Source organism: Gnatocerus cornutus, chromosome 1, assembly GCF_029298725.1.
Source record: "Gnatocerus cornutus isolate USDA-ARS CGAHR chromosome 1, icGnaCorn1.1, whole genome shotgun sequence".
NCBI classification, from domain to species: Eukaryota; Metazoa; Arthropoda; class Insecta; order Coleoptera; family Tenebrionidae; genus Gnatocerus; species Gnatocerus cornutus.
This window is the reverse complement of record NC_142233.1, coordinates 34,638,455-34,662,055: the sequence shown is the minus strand read 5'-3', so window position 1 is coordinate 34,662,055 and position 23,601 is coordinate 34,638,455. Positions and strand designations below refer to the sequence as shown.

Sequence of the window (23,601 nt, the reverse complement as noted above, 5' to 3'; positions counted from 1 at the left end):
TTAAACGCTGGAAAATCTAGAAACTGCGAGACGAGAAGTTGGATGTCTAAAAATTTAATCAGATCTGAAAGCTTGTAAACCCAAATCTGCAAATCTCTGATTTATGGGACCTCCGAACCTGAAAAAGTCTAAAAAAGTGATAATTTATTTTTTGCATTCCATTTTTATAAAATACTGAATGAATAATTGGTACATTTGGAAGTTATGAAGCAGAAATAAGTAGAAAACTAGAATTAAAACTGTTTTAAACTTACCTACGGAAAAGTCTTCCTCTAATGCAGTTGATGTAACCAGCGCAGCGCCCTTTTAACAATCAGATCAAAGCATCTTACAATTCGCTCCATTCCTTTCAATGCAATTCGCCGATATTCAAAACAATGAAACGAATGTAAATAAACCACACCATTTCCATTTATTCGGGTGCATTTTCAATTTGTTACGATAATTGGACAGCATTTCCAAAGAACTTTGAATTACGATTTCCATGCATTTCTCGACAGTTGCAGTAATGCAATACCCGCTGTGTAAAACAGTAAAATAACCAAACCAATCATACCAACCGTCAGCATTCTCACTGCTAGCGAACGCTTTGATTTACAACTACATTTTCCGCGAAATGGCGGTAAATATTTTTTTATTAATGCTTGATATATGTGATTCATTCTATTGCGGTGTAAAATTCGCCAAGAAAAATATTTCAGTCGCTTCGGATAAAAATAAATAAGGATAAGTGTTGGTATTTGTATTGTTATTGCGTTTGGGGTTGTAAGGTAACTTGTCATCTCATAAAAAATAGCAGCAAGGGCGTTTTTTTCTTTAAATAATATAAATTTTCACTTCGGTTGGGCACTGTAGTGATCATGTTGTTTGCGCAGCTTTAAGTCCCCTAGCACGAAATAATTTATGTCGTGTTTTCTCATTGTTTGTCGTTCCGACCACTTGAGCCGGTTTCATTAATTTCCGAATTTAGAGAAAAAAGAGGTGATTTTTGTTAATACGGCAGGACGCGCGAATCGATAAAATTTCGCACGACCCAAATAGGATTTCCCCCGAAAATAAATCTAGCTGATAGATACCTAGAAGACGTCTTTTTGTAGACGTGAAAATGAAAATGTAAGCAATCTCATCGTGTGAATTTGATTCGTTTTCCAAGCTCCGTGGGCGCACATACATGAAAGCGATGATATTTTAGTAATTTATTCAATAAAAATAAAATCGAATTTCACATATTAATACATGGAAGTGTTTGGCAATGATACATAATATCCCAGTTTCAATTAAACGTTTATAAACAAATATTTACAAATTTACAAAGTTGAGTTAGGCTTACGAAGTACTATCATATCACTTATAAAACATCACAAACAGGAGTCCAATAAATCTCGTCCTGTGTCACGATCACGTGGTTGGTAGCACTGGTATGAGGACGATGAAGAGAATGCTGCATTTCACGAGGGAATACGACGACGACGAGCTGGTGTTGGCGTGTTGCATGGCCGCTGGCTTTTCTTCTAAAACAGAAAGAATGTAAAATTACCCGAAATTTTTCGTCCACGTTAACTAGAATTTAATGAGACGGGGACGCTTTTGTGACTCGCATCGCTGGAGCCGGATCCAAATTGCATCGCCAGGTTCAAAAGAATTGTTTGGGAATTTCACGTTTAGAAATTCAATCGCTATTTTGCGCATTTTTAATAAAACATCCTGGATTTTGATTCACGCGCTAAATTAGATTCGGTGACAATAATGTGGTCGAAATTGGTGGATGCGCCGCTTTTTATTTTCACAGGTGGAGTCGCAACTTTTTATACGAAACACTTGACAAAATATTTAGCTATCTCGTCACGCCCTGCTTTGAAACAAATCAATAAGTTGCCACCGGTTCATTAAAAGTCAGAAAATTTGAGTCAGAAAATTTGTTAACTTTTCCACTGATTAATTCCCAATATCAAGATACGGAATTATTGCGATTTCCTGTTAAAGCACTGGTGTAGTTTATCCACAAACACCGTTACGCCACTGTTAAGAGAAAATCAATGTCTCGTAAAGCTCAATTAGGTTGACGCTGAAAAAAGCCAAAGTCCAAATCACCGACAATCAACTTTATTTGTAATTTCACCGACGTCAATTGTTTGGAAATTTTCTCTGGACGTGGCCACATCGGGACTTTCCGTGGAAATTAATGAAAAAGGCAGAAAATCCTTCCAATTATTTATGGAAACGAAATGCAGAACTAAAGCGTGTTTACTTGTGCTGCAGAATCAATTTATCATTCTCCATTTTCCAAGAACTAATATCACAGTTTGTTCTTTTCCGGCGTCAAATTGGGTGAATTAGGACTCCTTTCGTGTTTGGGCCGTAATTTCATCACGTGACAAATTTTTCTTTTTATTCCAGATAATTATGAAAGGGTTTTGATGAGCGATCTTCAGTGTGGTGGCGACTTCAAGAATGCGGAATTTTAGCAAGGTAAATGCAGAATTTAAGGAATTTGGATTTTTTTTCTTTCTCAGGTTTCACTAAGAAATAGAAGGTTTCAAGAGTTGAAAATCTGAGAAATTAAAAATTGTCCGTTTTAGTCCGTTCTCTTTTAATAAGAAGCTGTAAACTTGCACATTTCCGCTCTCCGGAGTCACGCCAGAAATCTCCGGGATGTTCACACATCGCCACCGGTACTCAGTCGATGCACAAGTTTGGCGATTTAATTAAATGTAGAGTGGCAGCAATGCTTGGTGACTAAGTGACCGAGTGTCAATTCCACAAAGTGCTTTCTTGTCTAGCAACTGAAAAACTCCATCGATCGTCGAAAATGACCAATAGAATTGTAAATGTCCGGCAATTTTCGAATAATAGTCATCACAACCGAATTGATTAAATCTCGATAACGTGATCTTGACGTTTATCTTAAAATGATTGATCACCGAAACCCCTAAAATTTTACGATTCAAATAGCGGTGAAGTCGGGGGGTTTGACCTTCTTTCGCACTTACAATAAGATTTAGTATCCCCTGTGAATTGCGGCGAATACTCCCGAAATTCCCCAGTAGATACTTTCATTGTCAAAGTTTATAAAAATATACTTTTATTCGTTGGGATATCAGTATACTCTGCGACGTAAGGCCCACTTAAAGAAAATCTGGTGATAAACAATATTTCGACACGACACACTTTTATTTCTAATAAAAATCTTCATTATATTCGTGTCAGGAGCAGTCTTTGCATGTCAAAAAACGACTAAAAATCTCTTCCCAGTTTGGTGGTGTGGTTTTCTATTTATAGCTGCCACTTATTTTAATTTAGGAAAGTGTTTTGAAGCCTTGTAAATATCGACGTTTATAATAATAGTGACGTATCATTACTGGGATGACGTTTTTGTGGAAATATTTGCGTACGTGGAACTCCCATTCAATTAAAATTCGAATGAATCCAAGCTGTTGTATTTTACGAGGGTGGGAACAATAGAGCGTGGATTTTGAGATAAATAGCCCAGGTAGTCAGTAATGCATATTTCATCGCAGTTCTAAATAAAACATTGGAATTTGGTATGTAACTACCCACCACACTACAGAAATGTAGTTAAATTTGAATGCTCGTTGTTCCCAAGTTTTCTTATTTTCTTGTTTATGCCTTTCATTGTCCGTCATTAATCGTGATGCTTTTAACATCTAGCAATAACAATAAATTTAGCCAACGACCCCATATAAAATAAACACGATGTAAAGGACAATTCTGTTTTATGCAGGGACTAATTTGGACATCCTATGGCTAGGGCTAAAACTAATGTTTTATTTCGTACGAATATTTATGTCCGTTGTTTCATTGTATTATGTGTTAATCCCCGATAAATCCTTACCAAGGCATCAACACAAACTGTTATTAATGAAGATTTCAAACAAATTTAACTCGAGGGAGTACAGCTGGTAATGCGTGTAATCAATAGGCGATTATTTACATTCAGTCGGTTGGAGCAACTCGCTTTTGATAAGATTATGAATGTCTTGTGTAGTGCAGGTTACAATGAAACTTGAATTTCATGCTGAGTTGAGTTAGTGGCAGCAATCAGTTGGGGATTTTTACGGCGATTAAGTGAGGGGTTGGTAAGTTTTTGTTGGGGGCGTGATGAAGTTTGCGGGGGCGGTCGTACCCTTTTCAGTGAACTGTCGAAATCAGGCTTGGGTATGAAGATAGTTATTGTTATATTGTAGAAAGTTAATTAGGTGCGAGTTCAAGTATGTAAACTAACTTCAGATTGGATTGATTTTCCAGACTCTTTAGATTTACTGTTTTTGGGCCGTTTTGGACCCTTAAAAATCCTTTTGAAATTTGTGTTTGGACTCGTGTAAATTTCGGGTAAATAAAACAGAACTCAGCACCCGCAACACTAATCTTGAGCAAAGAGAACCAATCCAGAAAAGCAATTTCTTTGTAGATGTATACCGCCGAATGAATGTTCTTATGTTCCGTTCGAGATTTATTATAAGAAATCTCCTATAAGCGGTTATAGGAGACAAAAAAACGAAATTTCTCTCTACTAGCAGTGGAACTTTTAGTTGTAATCTCGTTGCCCCTGACTGTCACGTATAAGCAAATCACTTTTTTTAATTTTTTATTAGTCTATCAACACGGACTCGGTTATAATTTTTTAATTAACTTTCGTGTCGATGGCTATAAAGTTCTAAACTCTCATTAACAGCGGCGATTAAACTCTGCAAATCATTTTAAGCAAGTTTTTCCATGTCAAACATACAGAGAAATAATAAATTTATAAAAATGTTGCCATGAAATCCTCAATATTATATTTCATACCAATTGATAGTGTGGCCCCCATTTTAGTGTTAAAGAGTATATACACATTGAGCAGTGTATTGTACTATGCTAGGAAATTTTGGAAAAGTTGGTATTACTTGCAAAGTAATGAAGTAGAGGGGGATGACGCAGTCAAAGTTTTAATTGATGACATTTTCTGGTTTTCAAAAAGTGGATTGTAAGCGGATGAAAATGCTTGCGCCAACGTTAAAAAAAGCCATTTCGGTCTTCACTTGCTCTGTACCAATGTGTAAGTTGACATTTAAGGTTTCACATGAGGGTCATTATTTTGTTTAAAATTTTAGAGCATAAACTATTGACGAGAGTTCAATGGTTACAAAGGAATATTGTTTGGCCACCATGAACTTCACTGTTCTGTAAGTTTCACCATTCAAGAAAGGTAGACCTAATGTTTGGTGTATTTCAGGCCACAATTCAACTTCTTTCTATTTGATAGTTTGGTTATTGTAAAGTTTGTTTGGTGTACACATACGATATCGTTAAAAAAAGTGATCACTTTTGTAAAGGAAAATACTTTTATTCACAATCAGTCAACAATTGTTCATTTTCTAACTTTTCGTAAGGTGGAAAGTGAGCTGTTACTACGGTAATTCACTTCCCAACTCGCTGGGAAGTGATCATTTCCCGACCTCCAAATGCCAGATAACTAGATTTTGATAAATGAAGTAGGCCGCGTTACTAAATTTGACATTTCTATCTTGTCATTTGGCGTCGAAGTTGATTTCAAAAAGTGTGTGAAATGGATGCTGAAGCTTCTTATACCGTTTAAAACTAGTACATTTTCCGGAGAATTTTACAAAAAATGAGAAGAATGTCAACATTTTAAGAGGAGAAACAACCGCGTCTCGTTTGACTGCAGGAGTTTAACTTTTCAAGTGAACAACTGAAATAAGGTCTGACACTGTATGTTGCAGGTTATGATCACTCTTCGTTCACATTCAACATTAACGGTGTTTCCTCTAATATAATTTAACTTGTGAGTTTTACGTTTCGTTGATTAAATATATTGTTCATCTTACTATTCAAGATATTTATAATAATAAAGTTGTATTGAAATCAAAAATTCTTAACCTAAAACTTCATGAATTGACAGTAGCGACTTTGGTAGGAGGTTGAACCAAGTTAAACTACTTACTCCTCATTTATTTTGAATACCGCATTTCAAAGTCATAATTTGTACAAATTGTGGAGCTCTACGGCAAATTTGAGAAGATTTATCCATTGAATTGAACATAAACGAGTACTGGAACACCCAAAGACCTGTTCGTGATTGTTTTCAATACATAAATCCTCTTAAATTTGTCGTAAAGCTTCACAACTGTCACAAATTGAGTCATTTCCAATGTAGAGCATGGGCGAAAGTAATTTGGTAACAGTTTTTGGAAGCTAATAAACGTTTAACAATATTGGACTTTTAACTTTCTTTATTATTTTTTTTAATATGATTGTGAATAAAATAGTATACAAACCTCGGTAGAAGTTCGATTCCTATCTCTCGAGAAATTGTCCACCTCGGCTGACGCCTCGGTGACAAACTTTTTCTCTCGAGAGGAATCATGAACTTCCAACCTCGGTATGTAATCTACTATTGGAACCGTCTAATTGCTACAAATCTTTAAAATGCACCATTAAAGGGACACAACTTTGTTAAACTTCTTTGCAATGGGAAGTTTTGTGCTGACAACCGCACGTCAGAGTGAATCCCATGACAATTGGTCATAATTTGAAAAAAGACGACATTTTATTTCCTACACTAAAACAATATAAAATCTTTGATATGTGAGGTATAGACGTATTCAAATTTAGCATTTCAAAATCCTCGATGGTTGAGGTAGATAGAATTTACAAACCTAAATACGAATTGAACACTTTATAGTTGACTATGGAAACATTAAAAGCTCTGCTAAATTCTCCATGTGTTTCACTTCTAACCAGTTCTTCTAATAAGTTAGCAACTTAAATATTTCACTCATATGACTGCGGGCCACGCAAACTTTATAATTTCATTGTCAACAACTAGAAAAAGAATCCACTTCTTTGAAAACCATTCAAAAGCCATTCCAATTTTGAAATAACTTCAAATTTCCGTAAATACGGGAGCCAAATGTCAATGTTTACAAATGATGACGTTTCTGTCAAAGTGCTGTCAGACAAGGTCGTCAACTTTTGGTGTATAAAAATGTCCCTATGAAGTACATTCCTCCACACAATTTTTCGGGATAGTCCCAAATTTCGGGCCAAGTTTGACATTTGGACCTCACTATCAATTGGTATGAAGTATACATGTCCGTTTAAATTGAATCGTAAAAACGGGGTAAAAAAGTTTCAACAATTCTTTAGAAATTTCTTTTCCTTTTATCTTGTCATGTTAGAACTAAAACAATACAATTTGGAGACATTACTACTGTTTATATATCCATGCGAAATTTTAGAACAAAAAAGACAGATTTTAAAAATGTTTACTTTTACTGTCAGGAAAAATTCAATTTTTTTTAGAAATAACTGTAACTTCTAAAGTATTAGAGTTAATGCAATAAAACTTACAAACATTACTTTTTTCTCCAAACGTCACAAAAAGTCACTATTTTTAGTCGTTTTTAGACGGTAAGGTAGGCAATTTTGTTATAAGTAATGAAAAGCGCTCGTTGACATGAAAACACTTTTACTGTCTAAGCAGAAAAAGTACTTTTTGTGACGGTTACTATTTGAGACTTACATTTTGTATAGTACTTGAACGATCGTAACTTTGAAACTCTTTTTGAAACCAATATTTATCACAGTAAATGTTATTAATGACAACTACATGCATAGCCATCCATGTTTAAAGTTCAATTTGCGTGCACTCATGGTCGGTCGTAAGACTAAATTTAACGTTTGGAGAAAAAGTAGTATTTGTTATTTGGCCGAAAAGTCGCTTTGCTGTCTCGCAATTTTGCATACGCTCGGCTACGCTACCCTTCGCCTTGCTACTGCAATTTAATTGCTCGACAAAAATACCACGTTTCTGCCGTATAAGAAAATCTACTATTTTTGTTATAATCATTTTTATGTGAAATATTGGAGCTAAAACAATAAAATTTGAAGACATTACTTTTCACGCTATGTTCATTTAGTGTAGCAAATCACATAATTTTAGAACAAAAAAACCTGTTTTTAGAAATTTTTATTTTTGCGATCAGTGAAAAATTTCACTTTTAAGTTGTTCGACACAATTGGTAGATGCGCCAATAAAAACGATGCCATGAAATCCTCAATATTACATGCCCATTTAAATTGAATCGTAAAAACGGGGTAGAAACACACACATCTTGTATTCGTACACAATAGAATTTTAAGTGGATATTAAGATATATGAGGCACTTGCTTTTTATTGTCACTTCATATGAGACACATGTAAAATGCCATTTTAAATATGAAGCCATGCATACATGATTTGATGTAGTTTAAGATGTAGTTTTAGATGTACAAACGACTTTTTTATCTACACCAAAAATGAGAGCCAGAAATTTCAGATCGTCTGATTCTGCCAGCAAATTCTATTCGGAGGATCTCTGAATAAACTCATGTTTTATGTATGGCAATTATCAAACTGTATGTTGCTGTATAATTTATAATAACTAGAACACTGGATAAATGTATTTTATGGAAGCAGCTCTTTTATGGCAAAACCTGCGACTATGTTGGGAAAGTTTATCTGATCAGTCGTGTTGCAAAGATAGAAACAAATGGTTGCCCGAAGGAGCAAAGTTTACGCCTTTAAGATGTCGCCAACTGAATGAAATTTGGTGTGACACGTCGTCGCAATTCAAATTACCATTTTAAAGAAGATCTGGAGGCGTTGACCCCTCGAGCTGTTATTTTTAAGTAGCACAATGTAGTTTTGTTTAATTAATTAACGAATTGTTACAGTATACATTAATTAAGTAAGTTCGTAATCTCTGAAGTATCACTGCCACAAGCATCCGTCGTTATTTTGCCACAACTATTAAATCCTCTTACCTAGAAACTTTCCGGTATACATTGTACAACAAAAAGAAGAAACCTATGCAACATTAAGAGGCTTCCACGAGCAGATTTAATTGCAAGAAACACTCAAGAAGCTGTAGTATTCTTACCAGCTGTAGCGTTAAGGACGTGGACGTTAATGGATGCGGGCACCGCGTTGGAAGGGCTGCAGGTGTAGTTGCCGTTGTGACTCTTATCAGCATCTTGGAGCAGGAGAACACTGGAAGAGCGGCCTTCTTTCACGCTAACCCCTGGGTCGTAGTTAATCATTCTCTGTTCGTGATACCAGAAAACGTAGGCGGGAGGTTCCGTGGAATGCCGCAAGGTACAAACTAAGCGAAGCAACGACCCCGCTCTCATATACAAGTCGGGGGCACCCTGAATTTCCGCTAAGGCCTCTGCAAGGAACACAACATTTCCATCAAAGGGGTCAGACTAATTGCCTTGACACTACATTTTTGTTAATTAAGGGTCGCGATCTTGAATTTTTTACTGAAGTTAGCTTGTTAAGGTATTCTTAAATTGGGAAAGAAATTTTTTATGCACTTTGTAACTTCACTTCAAAGCGTATTTAGTCGAGTCGGAAATTAATGTTGCATATTTGACGTTGAAACATATAATTAATTGTAATTAAAGCGAAAGTTTTAATTTATTCCCCAATTTCATGTCGCCTCTTATACAGATGAAAGTTTGATGTTCCAACGGACCAAAAATTTCAAGCTAACACAGGTTTATTATCTTTGGAGATCTAATTAAACGGTCTTTATTCTACATTGAATAATTGTTGAAGTGGAAATTATTGTTGCTGAAAAGTTGCTAAATTACACAGCGCGTCAAAAGCTGTTTAACTGAGGAATGGAAAATATCCCACAAAGCAAACGAAATATGAGCGTATTTTATGCAACTCGGCAATAGAAATTCTCAATCTTTTAACTTGGACCGAATTTTTCCAGATTATCAAGAATTTAAACAATTCAGGAAAGCTCATTGAAAAGCTCCGTGAAAAATGCTCAAAGAAATTCTTTATTTTGGCAAATATTTAGCGTTAACGTCGTTGCATTTCGCCGATTTTTCTCCACCGTCATATAAATTCAGTGCACCGCCTTTAATGTAGCGGTATCAAAGAGCACCACGCTCTTTATAAAAGCAAACAAAAAAATAGAATAATTTTCATTTTCTCAAAAGGAACTAAAATGATTAGCTTCCTCTTTGCTTTTGTCCGTGCGCTTCCTTTAGAGTTCAAATAATTGTGCAAAGTCAAGGATACTTACTAGTGACCTTAAGTTCGATAAGAATACTTGTCGGTGGATGAGTCGACATTTGGCACTCATAGAAACCAGCATCCGAGGGCTGAACGTGCTTGATAAGGAGGCCCCAATTTTGAAGATGTCGAACATGCTCCACCAAGAAGCGGTCGTCTGTATTGTACGTAGTTGGACCGACTGTCAGGAGGTGATAATCCTGTTTGCGAATCCACGAGACCTCGAGATAAAAAATTCAATTAACTTCGCATAGACGCCATTTTCAATTACAGTTTTCGGCTATACAGTAGTGGATGCTTCAGGTGCTTCCAAAGCTCGAGAAATTGTGAACTTTACCTACAAAAGCGTAGCAATGATGCCTTAGGGAGATGAAGCTCATTTTTAGGTTGTTTGCGTGAAATTTGACTTGAACTGTGCAAATGACGAAGTTAATATTTGTTTTATTGCTGGCGGCGATTTGGAACTTTCTAGTATTTTCCTTGAATTTTTGACAGGTAATTACGCCGTTTTCGAGATAAGTTTGAAAAAAGAAAGTTCGTTGTGAGGTCGGACTTGAATTTTAATTGGAGAAAGAAGAGAATCGTGACGTTGATGCATACAATAGAGCACAAAGAGAGCATTTTTAATAATTTCATAGTTAGGAGGAGATTTGTGTCTTAATTCATATTTTATATTTCATCTCGGTTTTGACCTTTTAATTTTGTTCCTGTTATTCCGCACCAACAGCACCGATACTTTAAACTTAATGAAATTTCCGACGGTTTTATTAAACTTTGGAACTTATGCATGAGTCTTGTCTATCATGCATAAAATCAAAGGTATTGATGTCTTATAAAATAGTTTCTTGTATTAATATTAATGAGAATAATTCATGCTTCGTAGACTAAATTACTTCGCTTTTAACGTCTCCATTTTATTGATTTATGATGGAATTAAACATTCAAGGGCATCAAGTATTTTAAATTTTTAATGAAATCATTGCACTGTTCAGGAAATCAGTCAATAGTCATAGCGCATTTATATTAATTGAACTGCCATGTCCGATTTTTTTTATATCAGACGTGCAAAGTAGAGTTGAATCAGGTCATTTCCATTACGAAAAATAAAAAATTTAAAGCCCATTGAGCGAGAATTTAGCTAGTAATGCCATGATGGATTATAGAAATGTAAAGTATTGCCGGCTTGAATTCAGTGCTCTGAAAGATAGCGGCAATTATGTTATTGCTTCCATTTTTCTATCCAGCCGATGATGTATGTATCGCAAATCATGCAATATTTGATGTGTTCATAAAAGTCTGTTATTATCGAGAATTTTGATTGCCATATATTAACGGCGAATTTAGGTCACAGTGAAATACGAGAACGTATTTATTTAGTATCATTGTGAAATTGGATGGGATCATCAACAAAAGTTGTATTATTGACAATATGATTGTTAAGTACTTGATAATTGCGAGTTAATTTGTCGTAATTTAGTTTTCAGAGAAACCATGGGAATTTTATTGTTATTAGTTGATTTGTTTATAATTTATACTTGTCGGACTTGATAAATATCCGTCGTTTTCGTGCGTAGGCAAATACGCTTTTTCGTTTTAATTAAATTATTTTTTGCACTCATCATTAAATATTAAGTCTTGTTGAAACAACGCTAATGAAAAATAAAGGAAGAGGTAATTCCCGACCGAGTTCCGCCGTTTTAAAACAATTTAACTTTTTAATGTAGATTTTTTGGTATACAACTTCACCGGATAAACAAATTATTTTTGATTTATGGCATTAGCTTAATTAAACTTGAATAATATGAATGTCTACTTACAACCCCATTATTGAATTTTCTGACAACGCAAGGCAGCGTTGCCGTCCCTCCAATTTGTGCGACGACCACGGTGCAATTTTCCGTCGCAAAAACTCCAGGCTTGCTGCCATTTAGCGTACTTTTGAAAGAATTGTTATCAACAACACTTTCTTTTCCTTTGCGTCGGAGTTCGTAGCTTCTTCTGTGTCGAAACATGGCGCTGTCGACGTTTTCTGTAACAAAGAAGCGGTTTCTTATTCATATTTGTGTTATTTTACAAGCAGGCGGTTTTAAGGTAGGAGCGGTATTAAAGCACCCTCGTTGCTTAAAATACTTTGATATGGGGACAAACCGTTTCATTTTTTATAAGAGAACGCGCTTTGAATTTTGAATACTTATCAAATATAAATTGACTGCAAAAATTTCAAGGGGCTGCGCTCCAACGAGGAAATTCTACATGAATATGAATCCTGGAAGCGTAAAATTTAGGGGATCAATATAGAAAGTATGTAACTGTCAAAGAGATTGACGCTGCCGAATTTTGTGTGGTTTGCGAAGCCATTATCTTAATAGGATTGGTTATTTGTGACAGAACACTTAAAGATTGCCACTGTGTTAAATTTCAATCACGTTAATAATGAAGGAGATTGAGGGGACGCGTGTCACTTCCTCTACTGAATTAAAACTGCAAGAGAGACTTTAGCTATTCTTTCCAGGAAAGCAATTTGCGGTCGATTATATTCTTTAAAATTACATTTCATTCGGTTTCAGAAGTTGAATAATCTTTTTGTTTTATCATTCAAATTATAAGTTCTGTCACATTGTTTATGTCTATTTTTGAGGTGAAAATCGTGAATAATAAATTGATACTATTTCGGATGCATTGATTGCCCGAAGTTTAAACTACACATTGAATGGAAACGAAACTATTTTTAGATAACCGTTATTGCTTAATCAAAATCAATTTGTTTGACAAAATATGCAAAAAAGCAAAAGAATTTGCAATTTTTCGTCAACTATTTATTTGAATATTGTAGGATTCTGTGAAGACACCGTTGATGCTGCGATTTATCTTCCTTTTCAAGATTTGGAAATCGAACTCGATTTTACCGATTCATCAATAAAAAATGTCACCCGTCCGTTTTCACGAAAATTTCAACCTTGATCATAAATGATCTAATTAATTTAGTGTGATCTAGTTTGTTTAATCAAATGTAGCTCCATCTAATTCATTTCAATCTAATTTGGTCCAGTTTAATTTAAATTAGTCTGCTCGCCGATCACTGCAGAATTTAGTGCAAGCTCGTCTTTTGTGATCTAGTCTAATTCTGCTAAAAGGCCTATTAATTGAATTTAATTAATTTTAGTCAACCTACTTTGTTAGATTTAATCATCGCCGTTCCAAAATTTCGAGGAATCCGGATGGAAATTAAATTGTATCCCGGCGCATCCACCATTTTTGACTCAAAATTTTACGACCGTCGGATAGCCGCAATTAAATATAAAACACTGATCCGAATTTATGGATGTAATTTCTCCGCAGCTTCTAGTAAAATATGATCCGCATAGTTTTCATTTTAAGAATTGACCCAGTGACATTTTGGTTAACACTTCATTGGATCGTTGTGGTAATTACCGATCTATAACGGCGGTGTTTGGAAAATGTCATAGCAAAACGAGCTGCTAGGTTAAAATACACGTTACATTCTGCATATAGATGTTAAATCAAGTGCTGCAAATGTAATTCGCGGACACCAAAATGGTTAAAAACTTCTCCAATTTCAGCGGAATTATCACCTCAAGTGTTGGCTCAATTCGAAAATAATGTAATGTGTGGTAAATTACGCCTCACCCTATCATTACTGTTCTCGTATTTTTGGCTAATCGAAATACCCTGCTGAAATGTCTACTGTAATATTAGGGTGTAACGTCAGACGAAATTAATGTAAATTATAAACTCGGAAATTTCGCCATAAATTTGCTCAACCAATATCAAAAACTTTAGCTGGTGCGAGCAAGTGGTTAGCCGCAACTTGCGTGACACACGCATTCCCTCTTCTTTTTTCTGAAAGTGACAGCAGATAGGATACGGCAAAAAGTAGAATGAAGAAGCGCTTCCTGTTTACGATAAATGCGGTAATACAATTAAACTGGAATTTTTAAATGATTTATTAAGTAATTGGTAGATAAACCTGCCCGGTCGCTTGGTAATTTGGGTCAAAGCTTCGTCTTATTCCATTAAAACTTAATTACTTTAGTCGTACAAAAACGTGAAGTTTGCCATGCTCACCGGTTTTACATACTGGGATGGAAATTCTATAACTAAAGTTTTTAGCGGAGAGAGCGGAAACTTTTTAAAACCCTTTAAAGTAGCAGTAAAAACATATCGTCCATCGTCCTCAATTAAATCTGAAAATAATGTGGGAAATTACTCAAAACATGCAACACGCTTCCATCATGAACATTACGAATTATTTATTACCTAGTGAATACAGTGGACAACAAAAAAGTTACCGAGAAAATGGGGACGTGCTTTCATGAGAATTACACTGAATTTTTTCACTCCAATTTTCAGTGAAATTAACTATTCTCTGCCAAACAGCAAGGGACGGTCATTTTTACCAGCAATAACTGTTAACTCGTTGGACATTATTAAAACTATAAATAGAAAATAGAGAACAGAATGTGCTTGCACGATCCTCGGGTCCTCTCCGGTTTTTAGCCGTTAAAATTTAATAGACAACTCCTTCTGTGGATGTAACAATTATTTTTATAGCCCCGCTCTTGCAAAATTTAACTAAATTATCTTCGGCTTTGAGTCGTGAAAGAGGTACCTAAATCTTTTAGCAATTTTAAGTACCTTTAATACGTGTGTCATTGTTCTTTCCACGATGCGCATTTCTCTCTTTTCATGAATAAGCAATGAAGACCGTAAAAATTGAAAAAGGTGTGCGGTCAGCAGTGTCTCGTTTAAAATATGAGGGAAGATTTTTAATTTATAAGGGTCGAACTCATTCCGAGTGTAACTCAAATAAACCGAGTCTTAATAAATGAGTGAGATTCTTTAAACTTCCTCGACCTGGATGAATAAAGAATTTCCGTGTTTTAGTATAAAACTGGAACAAAGCGCAGCAGACGCGCATTATTTTACCGCTAACGTTGACGTATGAAATCTCTTCTTCTATGATTTTAGACATTTATCACGAAAACAATCGTGGGACTTTCGCGCAATTTATCTTATTTAAATAATGCTCAAACCGGGGGCTAATGGTGGTCGTCACGGTTCCTAAATAAAATAATTACGTGATCGAAGCCAATTCATATTTTAGCGCGACTTCGTAGGTGTTTCAGGTTTAACCTTTCCAAATTGCGTCACTAATTGAAACGATATTAGTGGCAATACTGTAGAAATAGAACGATTTTATTCGTTCCCTGTAATTACACAATACGTCAGCGGATAAATGGCTCTTTTGAATGCAACAAATACAGCTAAAATTCGATATAAATTCAAAAGCAGCTTCCTCAAAAGGGATCTGAAACATTCAGCGTGTGGCTCGTCGGATTCCAATTCCTTTCGAGATTGGATCAAGATTGGACCGATGATACTCTTAAAACTCTATATTTTAAATTTGATGTGAGCGAATCCAGCTAAGAGAAGCAAGAAAATACATTCCCAATTTCCTCGTGACACGTAGTTAGCAACGGGTAATATGTCAAAGTAGCGAGCTGCCTTTTCAATAAAAACGCCAAGTGCACAACGTTTTTCTGGTGGTTTCATTTAAGCAGCGCAGTGTGTTGCACGTGCAGATCTTCTTTGACACCAAGCAAGAATTAAAAGTTAGCAATACAGTCGACTCCGCTTAACAGGGACACATCGGGAAAAGGGAATTTGTCATAATAATCCGGAGTTCCCAATAATCTCCGCAAAAACTTGAAGAAAAATATGTTTTTTTCTAATTTACATTTTCACTATTGATTACACAATCTAACAAAATTGAACTTTTCTTTTTTTTCTAAAAAAGTCTCAACGGTTCTTCTTAATTTAGAGTCAACAGATTTATCATGTCAGCTCTAGTTTTTTTTATTTTCAATTGTTTTTCTAAATTTAGAAGAAGCAATTTTGGCAACATGAAAAGGAAAATCAAAAGTCAGACTGTCCAATTTAATCAATTTAAGTTTAAATTTACGATTTTTGTCGATTCTTTCCAGATTTAGCCTTAAATCATAAAATTTTACATGTTTCTTAAGGCCAATTCTTGCGATTTTGTCGATTATCACTGCAGTCTTCTAAGCGATGTTGCTTTAACATGTCGATTGTAAATAAATTAGAAAACTTAAAAAAAAAAACTTTGGAATACAGTATTTTTATAGCTGGTTTAGCCTGTGACATTAAAGTAGCCATTTTTTCAAAAACTAGACTTGATCTTGAAAAACCGATTACTGTTTCGTAATCAGGACGCCTGAATATCCAGAAATCTCTTTTACATTTTTGGAAAAAAAAACAATAATAAAATTAGTAGGTACAATAGGAACTAAAGAAATGTCAATGATTTTAAAAGTTCCAGTTTTTTAAAAATGCTTAAATTATTCCGAAACATTAAAAATTTGAAACCGACACCAAAAGCATGTAGTGCAGTGATCTGTAAGTCCAATTCTTAGTGGGGAGTCGTAAATTGTCTAGTTAATTATATTGGTTTTTCGAAAATTGCGTTTTATAAATATTTTGTTTATTGGAAAATGTGGAATTCCAGAATACTCTGTCCCGATTATCCGATGTTTTGTCCCAATAAAGAGAAGAAACTTTACTTATATTTGATTTTGTCTTTTATAAAACGTCCCAATAAAGCGGTTATCCCAATTATACGGAAACCCAATTAAGCGGAGTCGACTGTATTTAAGAATTTAGCGCTAATCATGACTGACGTGATCAAACATTTATCTTGTGACCTTTTCATAAACATTTTTCACATCTTCGAAGATTCATTAATTTTGATTGTAAACTTTTCTAGAATTCGGTCTACAGATGCTTTTATGATATTAAATTTCTTTCGATCGTACTTTTTGTGTGGCTGTCGTGTTTAATAACACTCTGCAAATGGTTTGTTCTTATTGTTGCTAGCCGGGGAATTTGAATTTAAATAATATCAGAGAGATGTGGGACAAGTTTGTGTTTAGCAATGTGAATCATAAAAGAAGCAAATGCGGAGAATAATAGCTTTTATTCTCAGAATAAAATTAAAGACTTTGCATATAGCTCCGCAAGCAGTTTGAATAAAGAAATTTTACATAAAAATTACTTCTTTTGACAAAGATAATTTAAAATTCAAACTATGCAAGGCGGTGACAAAAGGAACTGCATGTAGCTTTGTCGCGCACTTAATTTGATATTTCATTCTTTCTTAATTGCAGTTAATATCACCGCCATCGATCGAACTTCATTGTTCTAACATATGACAAGTAAAATTCTAAAATTACTAGTTTTTAATTTTAGATTACTAGTTAGTTGGAGCTGAATTTCCGATAGCTTCAAAGTCTAGTTTAGACCGCTTTATTTTGAATAATTTGAATCTATTAAATTTTAATACGTGTGGTACTCAAAATCCAATAAACTTGGCGGAACTTCACTCATACGCATTGATGTTCCATTCGAGAATACGTGATATGCCTGCATGAATTTTGCATGCGTTTATGGCACGGGTCAATAAATTACGTATCCATGTATCTATGGATGTTGAATTTATTAGTGAGACATGTAAATGCAACGACGAGATAAACATGTGCGAAAAAGTATTTGCGTCTGAGGCTAATGAGCAAATGTTGAAGTTAAATTCTTTGTTGACTGGTCAAAGTAAATAAATTTTCTTTCAGATGTTTATGTGCTCATTTGGAGCAAAAAAAAACCGACTTTTCCTTATTTATTATGCACACTTCTTTATAAAGTGTCGTTCCCAAACTCATTCTAGGCATAATTTAATATCTGTGAGTTGATGTGTTTCGTGTCTGGCAAAATGACACAATTTAGAACGAAATTAGATTTAGCTCAATTTACGACATGAAATGTATTTGGTGGAGTTTTTACGACTCTTTGGAAAATTAGTGAAAATTTTGCAGAATTGATGAAACTGAATTAACACCATTTGACCACAACCGGATTGATAACAAAATCCGCATTTGTTAAAACTCACTGTCAGTCACAACTTGCAACCTCCATAACGCAATTAGTAACCGCCTATGACAATAAAGGCTCTTTGTCATTAACACAGTTCACATATAACGCGTAAATGCTGCAAAATTTTATTGTTGTTCAATTTGATTTTCTTTGATGTCATCACTTTTGCGAGCGTTTGATGTCTTTTATACCTTGTGCAGCAAAAACCACTTTTAACAATCCTCTATCCTCCGACACTTTTTTGTGTGTCGAGCAGCGTTTGTCGTAAACCTTTCAGTCAAGAAATAACCGCCCCTAATCAAGACGGACCGCCCCCGTTAAAAGCAGTCGGAGTAGATTTTTTTGGGGCCACAATCGGAGAAACAAACCCTCGCAAAAAATCAGTAATTCTAGATATATCCGTCGCGGAGATTTATTGATTTCATAAATGGTAGTGACAAGAACACGGAAACAGTTTATTGGTTTCGGTGAGGATATTGATTGGTGGAGCACTTACTTAAGTAATGAGAAGATCCATTTATGACGTGAACAAAGTAGAAAAAAAACACAAAGTACATTAGAGTGTTCAGAGAATGTAAAGCCATTCTCGGTTAGTTCAGAGCACTGTTTTTTAAGCATCCATCTTGATTCTTCACGTCATTGGCAAACTATGGTTTAAGCACTAGATTTTCGTTTAGACTGCCGCGGCTGTAGCTTCACATCCCTAATATCGAGCCCTCACCGCAAACCTCCCCTGCAACAGAATGACATTATTAACAGCATTGTTAAGGGTGCGATAAAGTCAAGGCTAATAAATAATCCCTCTTAGACAGGGTAGAAAAAATCATACACATAACCGCTTTCAACAGATTCTACATCTCTACGATTGCATTATGTATGAGGTATTTATCACGTAATTCCCCGTAATGATATATTGCGAGGGGCGGTTAGTTCCGTATTAATGAAAACTCCACTTTTTTCTTCCTCACTGCCAGATAAAACTTTTAAACAGAAATAGCGGCCGAGTTTTTTTTTATCGCGAACGTTTCCGTACATATTTTCACGGGGAAAGTCGCATTCGCTCGAATTACACCACTTACCTTCGTTTTTCGATGGTTCCGTTCGAGGGAAATAATCCTCGTTTCAGCGCGAAGAAGTTTTAAACACAATTCACAAACACTTGTCCGTGCGGCATGGCGTAATCTACCCCGTGCTGAAAACTACACTGAACTTAACTTCGAATCATCCTCTCAGCGGCCTGAAACACTCATGCGCAACAATCTTGCTGCATTTCGCAGGAATTATGAAATTTGTAACGGTTACGGCGATACAGCAGGGCTAAAGTCGGTCCGAGAAAATTGTAGAGACAAATCGGGAGCTTTGTGACCGAGAATAGAAATAAAACGGTGGAAATATTGGGGCGGGCTTGAGGGTGAAACTTGTCAATTAATTTTTTTGGGAATTTAAGAATGCCTAAATTTAAAATTTCAGAGAAAAATAATATATATACTGATAAAAATAAAATTTGGAATTCGAACTATCGACGATCGATTTCTAAGCTAAAAAATCGCTAGAGAAACACGATTTCGAAAAAGGTTTTTTTTTATATTTGCCCAAGTTTTCAAGCGCCTCTAACTCAGTTATTTGTTGGCGTACGACAAAAATAAGAATATTTTTGGATTCAGCGCAAAATTTTGCGTTAAATGATCCCATATAACTCAAATTTTATTTTCAGAGGGTGATTTTTGGGTCATTTTCAAGATACTGTTTCGGAGCGAAAACTACGTTTAATCTTATTAAATTATATATTGATCAAAAAAGCAACTTGAGGTCTATCGACTGGCTAAATCTGAGATCAATCGGGCAAGTACTTTACTAGGGGTGATCAAAAAACGAAAAATTGAAAAATTTTTATCGATTGAGTCAATAAGCACAAATACTTTAATATTGCTTCATAAGTAAGCGAGATAGCGACCGAGACTAAATTAGAGATTGAAAGGCAGCTAACTTCTACATTAAAAAAATAAAATTTTAAATTCGTACTATCTAAAATCGATTTCTTAGGTAAAAAATTGCGAGAAAAATACTAATGCCCAACAATCTTGCTGCATTTTGCAGGAATTATGAAATTTGTAACGGTTACGGTACAGCAGGGCTAAAGTCGATCCGAGAAAATTGTAGAAATAAAAATAAAACGGTGGAAATATTGGGGGTCAAACTTGTCAATTAATTTTTTATGAAATTCTAGGAAGCTTAAGTCTAAAATTTCAGGAAACCCTAACCGACTGACACAGTTATCTAGTCCCATCTCCCCCAGTTTCAACCCCGCATGGCCAACTTTAGACTCCTCGTAAAGGGTGTAACGATATTAAAATTCGGCGAAAAAGTGATTTGTTTGACGTATTAACGGTGGTACGTCGCTTGAAAAAGTGTTTAGATAACGCACTGTTACGGCTAACGATAGTGTCTGCTTAATGGTGTGAAGAATGTTATCACCCCCCGAAACTTCGCGAGCCGTCGAACCGCATTTGATTTAAAGCGATGCCCTAAACTTGGCCTATTTTCAATTACTCGTAACGTTAAATGTTTAACATTTATAATTAATGATCCTTCGTCTATGTTACACGCACGGCATTAATCTTGTTATCAAGAATTTTGTTTTGTTTCATGAGTCCATCAATTACCAGAATAAAAGAAAGTGAGAAGGTTTAGGTGTTAACCAAATTTTTGTGACAATTTTCCCGGCGCATCCACCATTTTATGTACGGTTTTTGCGCAGCGAAGCAAAATTGAGCAGTTGAATTAAATAAGGTTTCATTGTCTTGGCACTGACATACATTTGCAAAACATTTCAAAACGGGCATAATACAAAGGATCTCACTTATTACAAAAGTTGCATGCTGCTGCTTTACTCATTACTAGCTTCTTTGGCATTTCAATTAAAATTATAATGCAAGTTCTTGTGAGCAGTAATGTTGGCGATGATATAGCGTTTTCTTCATAACATAAATATTAATGAAAGTTTGGCCTCCAGCAAAAGAGAGAACACACTACATACATGAAAATTTTGATCTCTCACATCAACAAAAACCTAATCTGGCAAGCATCCAAAGAACAACCAGCGGCAATATGGCAGCGTCATTTACAATATCGCACGAATTACGGGTTTTGAAAAAATTCACAGAAGCAATCTGCAGAAAGGCTGTCGAAATCTATAAATTATGTATGAATTTTGTTGGGCCACCGGAGTTGAGACAAATTGGAAAGAAACTTCGTTAATAACATTACAACAATGAATATTTTTAGCGTTGATATTCATCTAGTGTATGTCAAAAGCACGTGATAAAATGGCGGTAAGAACGTTCAATCTAGGTACACCCTGAATGAGGCTGAGAATGGGCGAAACGAGAAACGTGATAATGCTCGAGACACGTTCGCTAATGTAATGATTTTCAATTTACAACAGATGACATAATTAAATACGTGATTAATTTATTTGAGGGGAATTTTTGATCCGCTATGTTTACAAATTAAATTTAATTCAAATTTACTATGCTGGAAACATCTTGTAATCCGACAAGTTTACGATTTCACCAATGTAAAAATTACTTTTTATTGCCGCGAAGCAGAACTTTATTGACGTTTTTATATTCGCTTAAATCAAAGGTTTTGATACTCGCGACAAGTATCGATTAAATTGTAGCTTAGCGACTCTAAACTAGAATTTCACGTGCATAGAGGAAGTTTCCAACAATCTACGAGAAACCCGAGCAACAAATTTAATTATTTTTATCAAAACCGGCTAGTGTTAGTTTAATAGAATAATTTAAATTTCTGTTATCTTTTCATCTACACCGTTTATCAACTACACAATTTTGCTTTAAAAGTAAAAGCGTGTTTACTTGGGAAAAGCACAATAAACACGACAACAGTTTTTCCCCGTGGCTTAAAAAACTCGCTAATATTCACTTTTTGTTGCGTTATTTTATTAGGTAGAAATAGTTTTTCAACGAAAATTTAATAAAACTAGCTGCAGAGATCGGGTATCGAAATAACGAGCTGCAAGTTTGAACTTTTTGCGCTTTCGTTTGAACCACATGACGTTCCATCCTTTCGCTCGTGTTTTGCTCGCAGAACCCTTTTTGGTCGCAAAACATTCAGTACATTTAAGCTGATTTCAAATACATTTTTGGGGAAATAATACTGGCGACTCGAAGGGGCAAGATGTTGTCAAAAAAAGAAATAGCATTAATCACACAGCTCTTAAAATGACAAGAATTTTAAACTCGGCGTTGTTTTATTCATTTTGTTCTACACGAGCGAGTTAAGATAAATAAAAGTAGCAAAATTGTACAACTTTTCGCAAGTTTTAAAGGGGAGCTTTGCAAACAATTCAATCGTCGTGTCGTAAATATTTTAGCTCTACAATTGTTTCTACTTAGGATATTATTAATTTTAATAAAAGCATTAGCGGGTCTAATATTTATAAACAAGAAAATCTTTGAATTTATAACATTATGGGCCGGTTTACAAAAGCTACGTTAAATCTTTAATTTTGATTAAATACTTAACATCATGTTAAAGTGACATAAGATCGTTTTTCCGCCAATCAAATGTCACGAATCGTCAAATTAGTTGCGAGATTAAGTTAAATCAATTAAATTATTGTATAAGCCGGCTTTATTACTTATAACATAACTCAGTTATTTGTAGACAAATCTTAACAATTCTTACCTATTTGGATTCTACTCAGTTTCGGAGAAATTCAGCTTTGAAAATTTTCCAACTCAAAATTCAATATCCGAAACTTTGATCGCTCATCACTCAGTTATTTCTGGGCCGATCTTAACGAATCTTACCTTTTTGGATTCAAAAATGAGCACCAATACCATTGCTAATAATATTGCTTCATAAATAAGCGAGGTAGCGACCGAGTCTACATTAGAGACTAAAAGGCAGCTAACTTCTTCATTAAAAAAAATAAAATTTTGAATTTGTACTATCTAAGATCGATTTGTTAGGTAAAACATTGCGAGAAAAACGATTTCAAAAACGGTTTTTTTATATTCGCCATAATTTCGGAGATATCAGAAAAATTTGTTTCCGGAGCTTAAACTTTTGTCCCTTTGGCGACTAACCGAAATTTTAAACGCCTCTAAGTTAGTTATTTGTTGACTGACGAGAAAAACAAGGGTGGTTGTGGATTCAGCGCAAAATTCTGCGTAAAATGAGCTCATATAGCTCAAATTTCCTCCACAAATAACTGAGATATCGATCGAATTACATTTTCAGAGGGTGATTTTAGGGTCATTTTCAAGACGCTGTTTTGGGGCGAAAACTGTGTTTAGTAGTATTGAATTATATATCGATCGGAAGAGCAGCTCGAGGCGATCGAAAAACGAAAAGAAGAAAAGAAATTTTTTATCGATTGAGTCGAAAAAATTGCGAAAAAGTCGATTTTGAAAAGGGTTGTTTTTATATTAGCGAAAATTCTGGAGGTATCGAGCAAAATCGTTTTCAAACCTCCTAAATTTTGGCTCTCTGGCGACAACCCAAAATTTCAA

General features: G+C 35.0%; 1 protein-coding gene across 1 annotated transcript; it reads right to left on the bottom strand.

The window, feature by feature from the left end:
- Window positions 1-923: 923 nt before the first annotated feature.
- On the bottom strand, window positions 924-19,264 carry LOC148182039 (limbic system-associated membrane protein-like). The gene is made up of 6 exons (XM_088048396.1): window positions 19,138-19,264; window positions 18,555-18,791; window positions 11,911-12,122; window positions 10,104-10,314; window positions 8,943-9,230; window positions 924-1,511 (listed from the first exon to the last, which is right to left on the bottom strand). Exons 2-6 carry the CDS (start codon window positions 18,640-18,642, stop codon window positions 1,399-1,401), a joined length of 912 nt encoding a protein of 303 aa, XP_087904522.1. The 5' UTR covers window positions 18,643-18,791; window positions 19,138-19,264; the 3' UTR covers window positions 924-1,398.
- Between the last annotated feature and the right edge of the window lie 4,337 nt (window positions 19,265-23,601).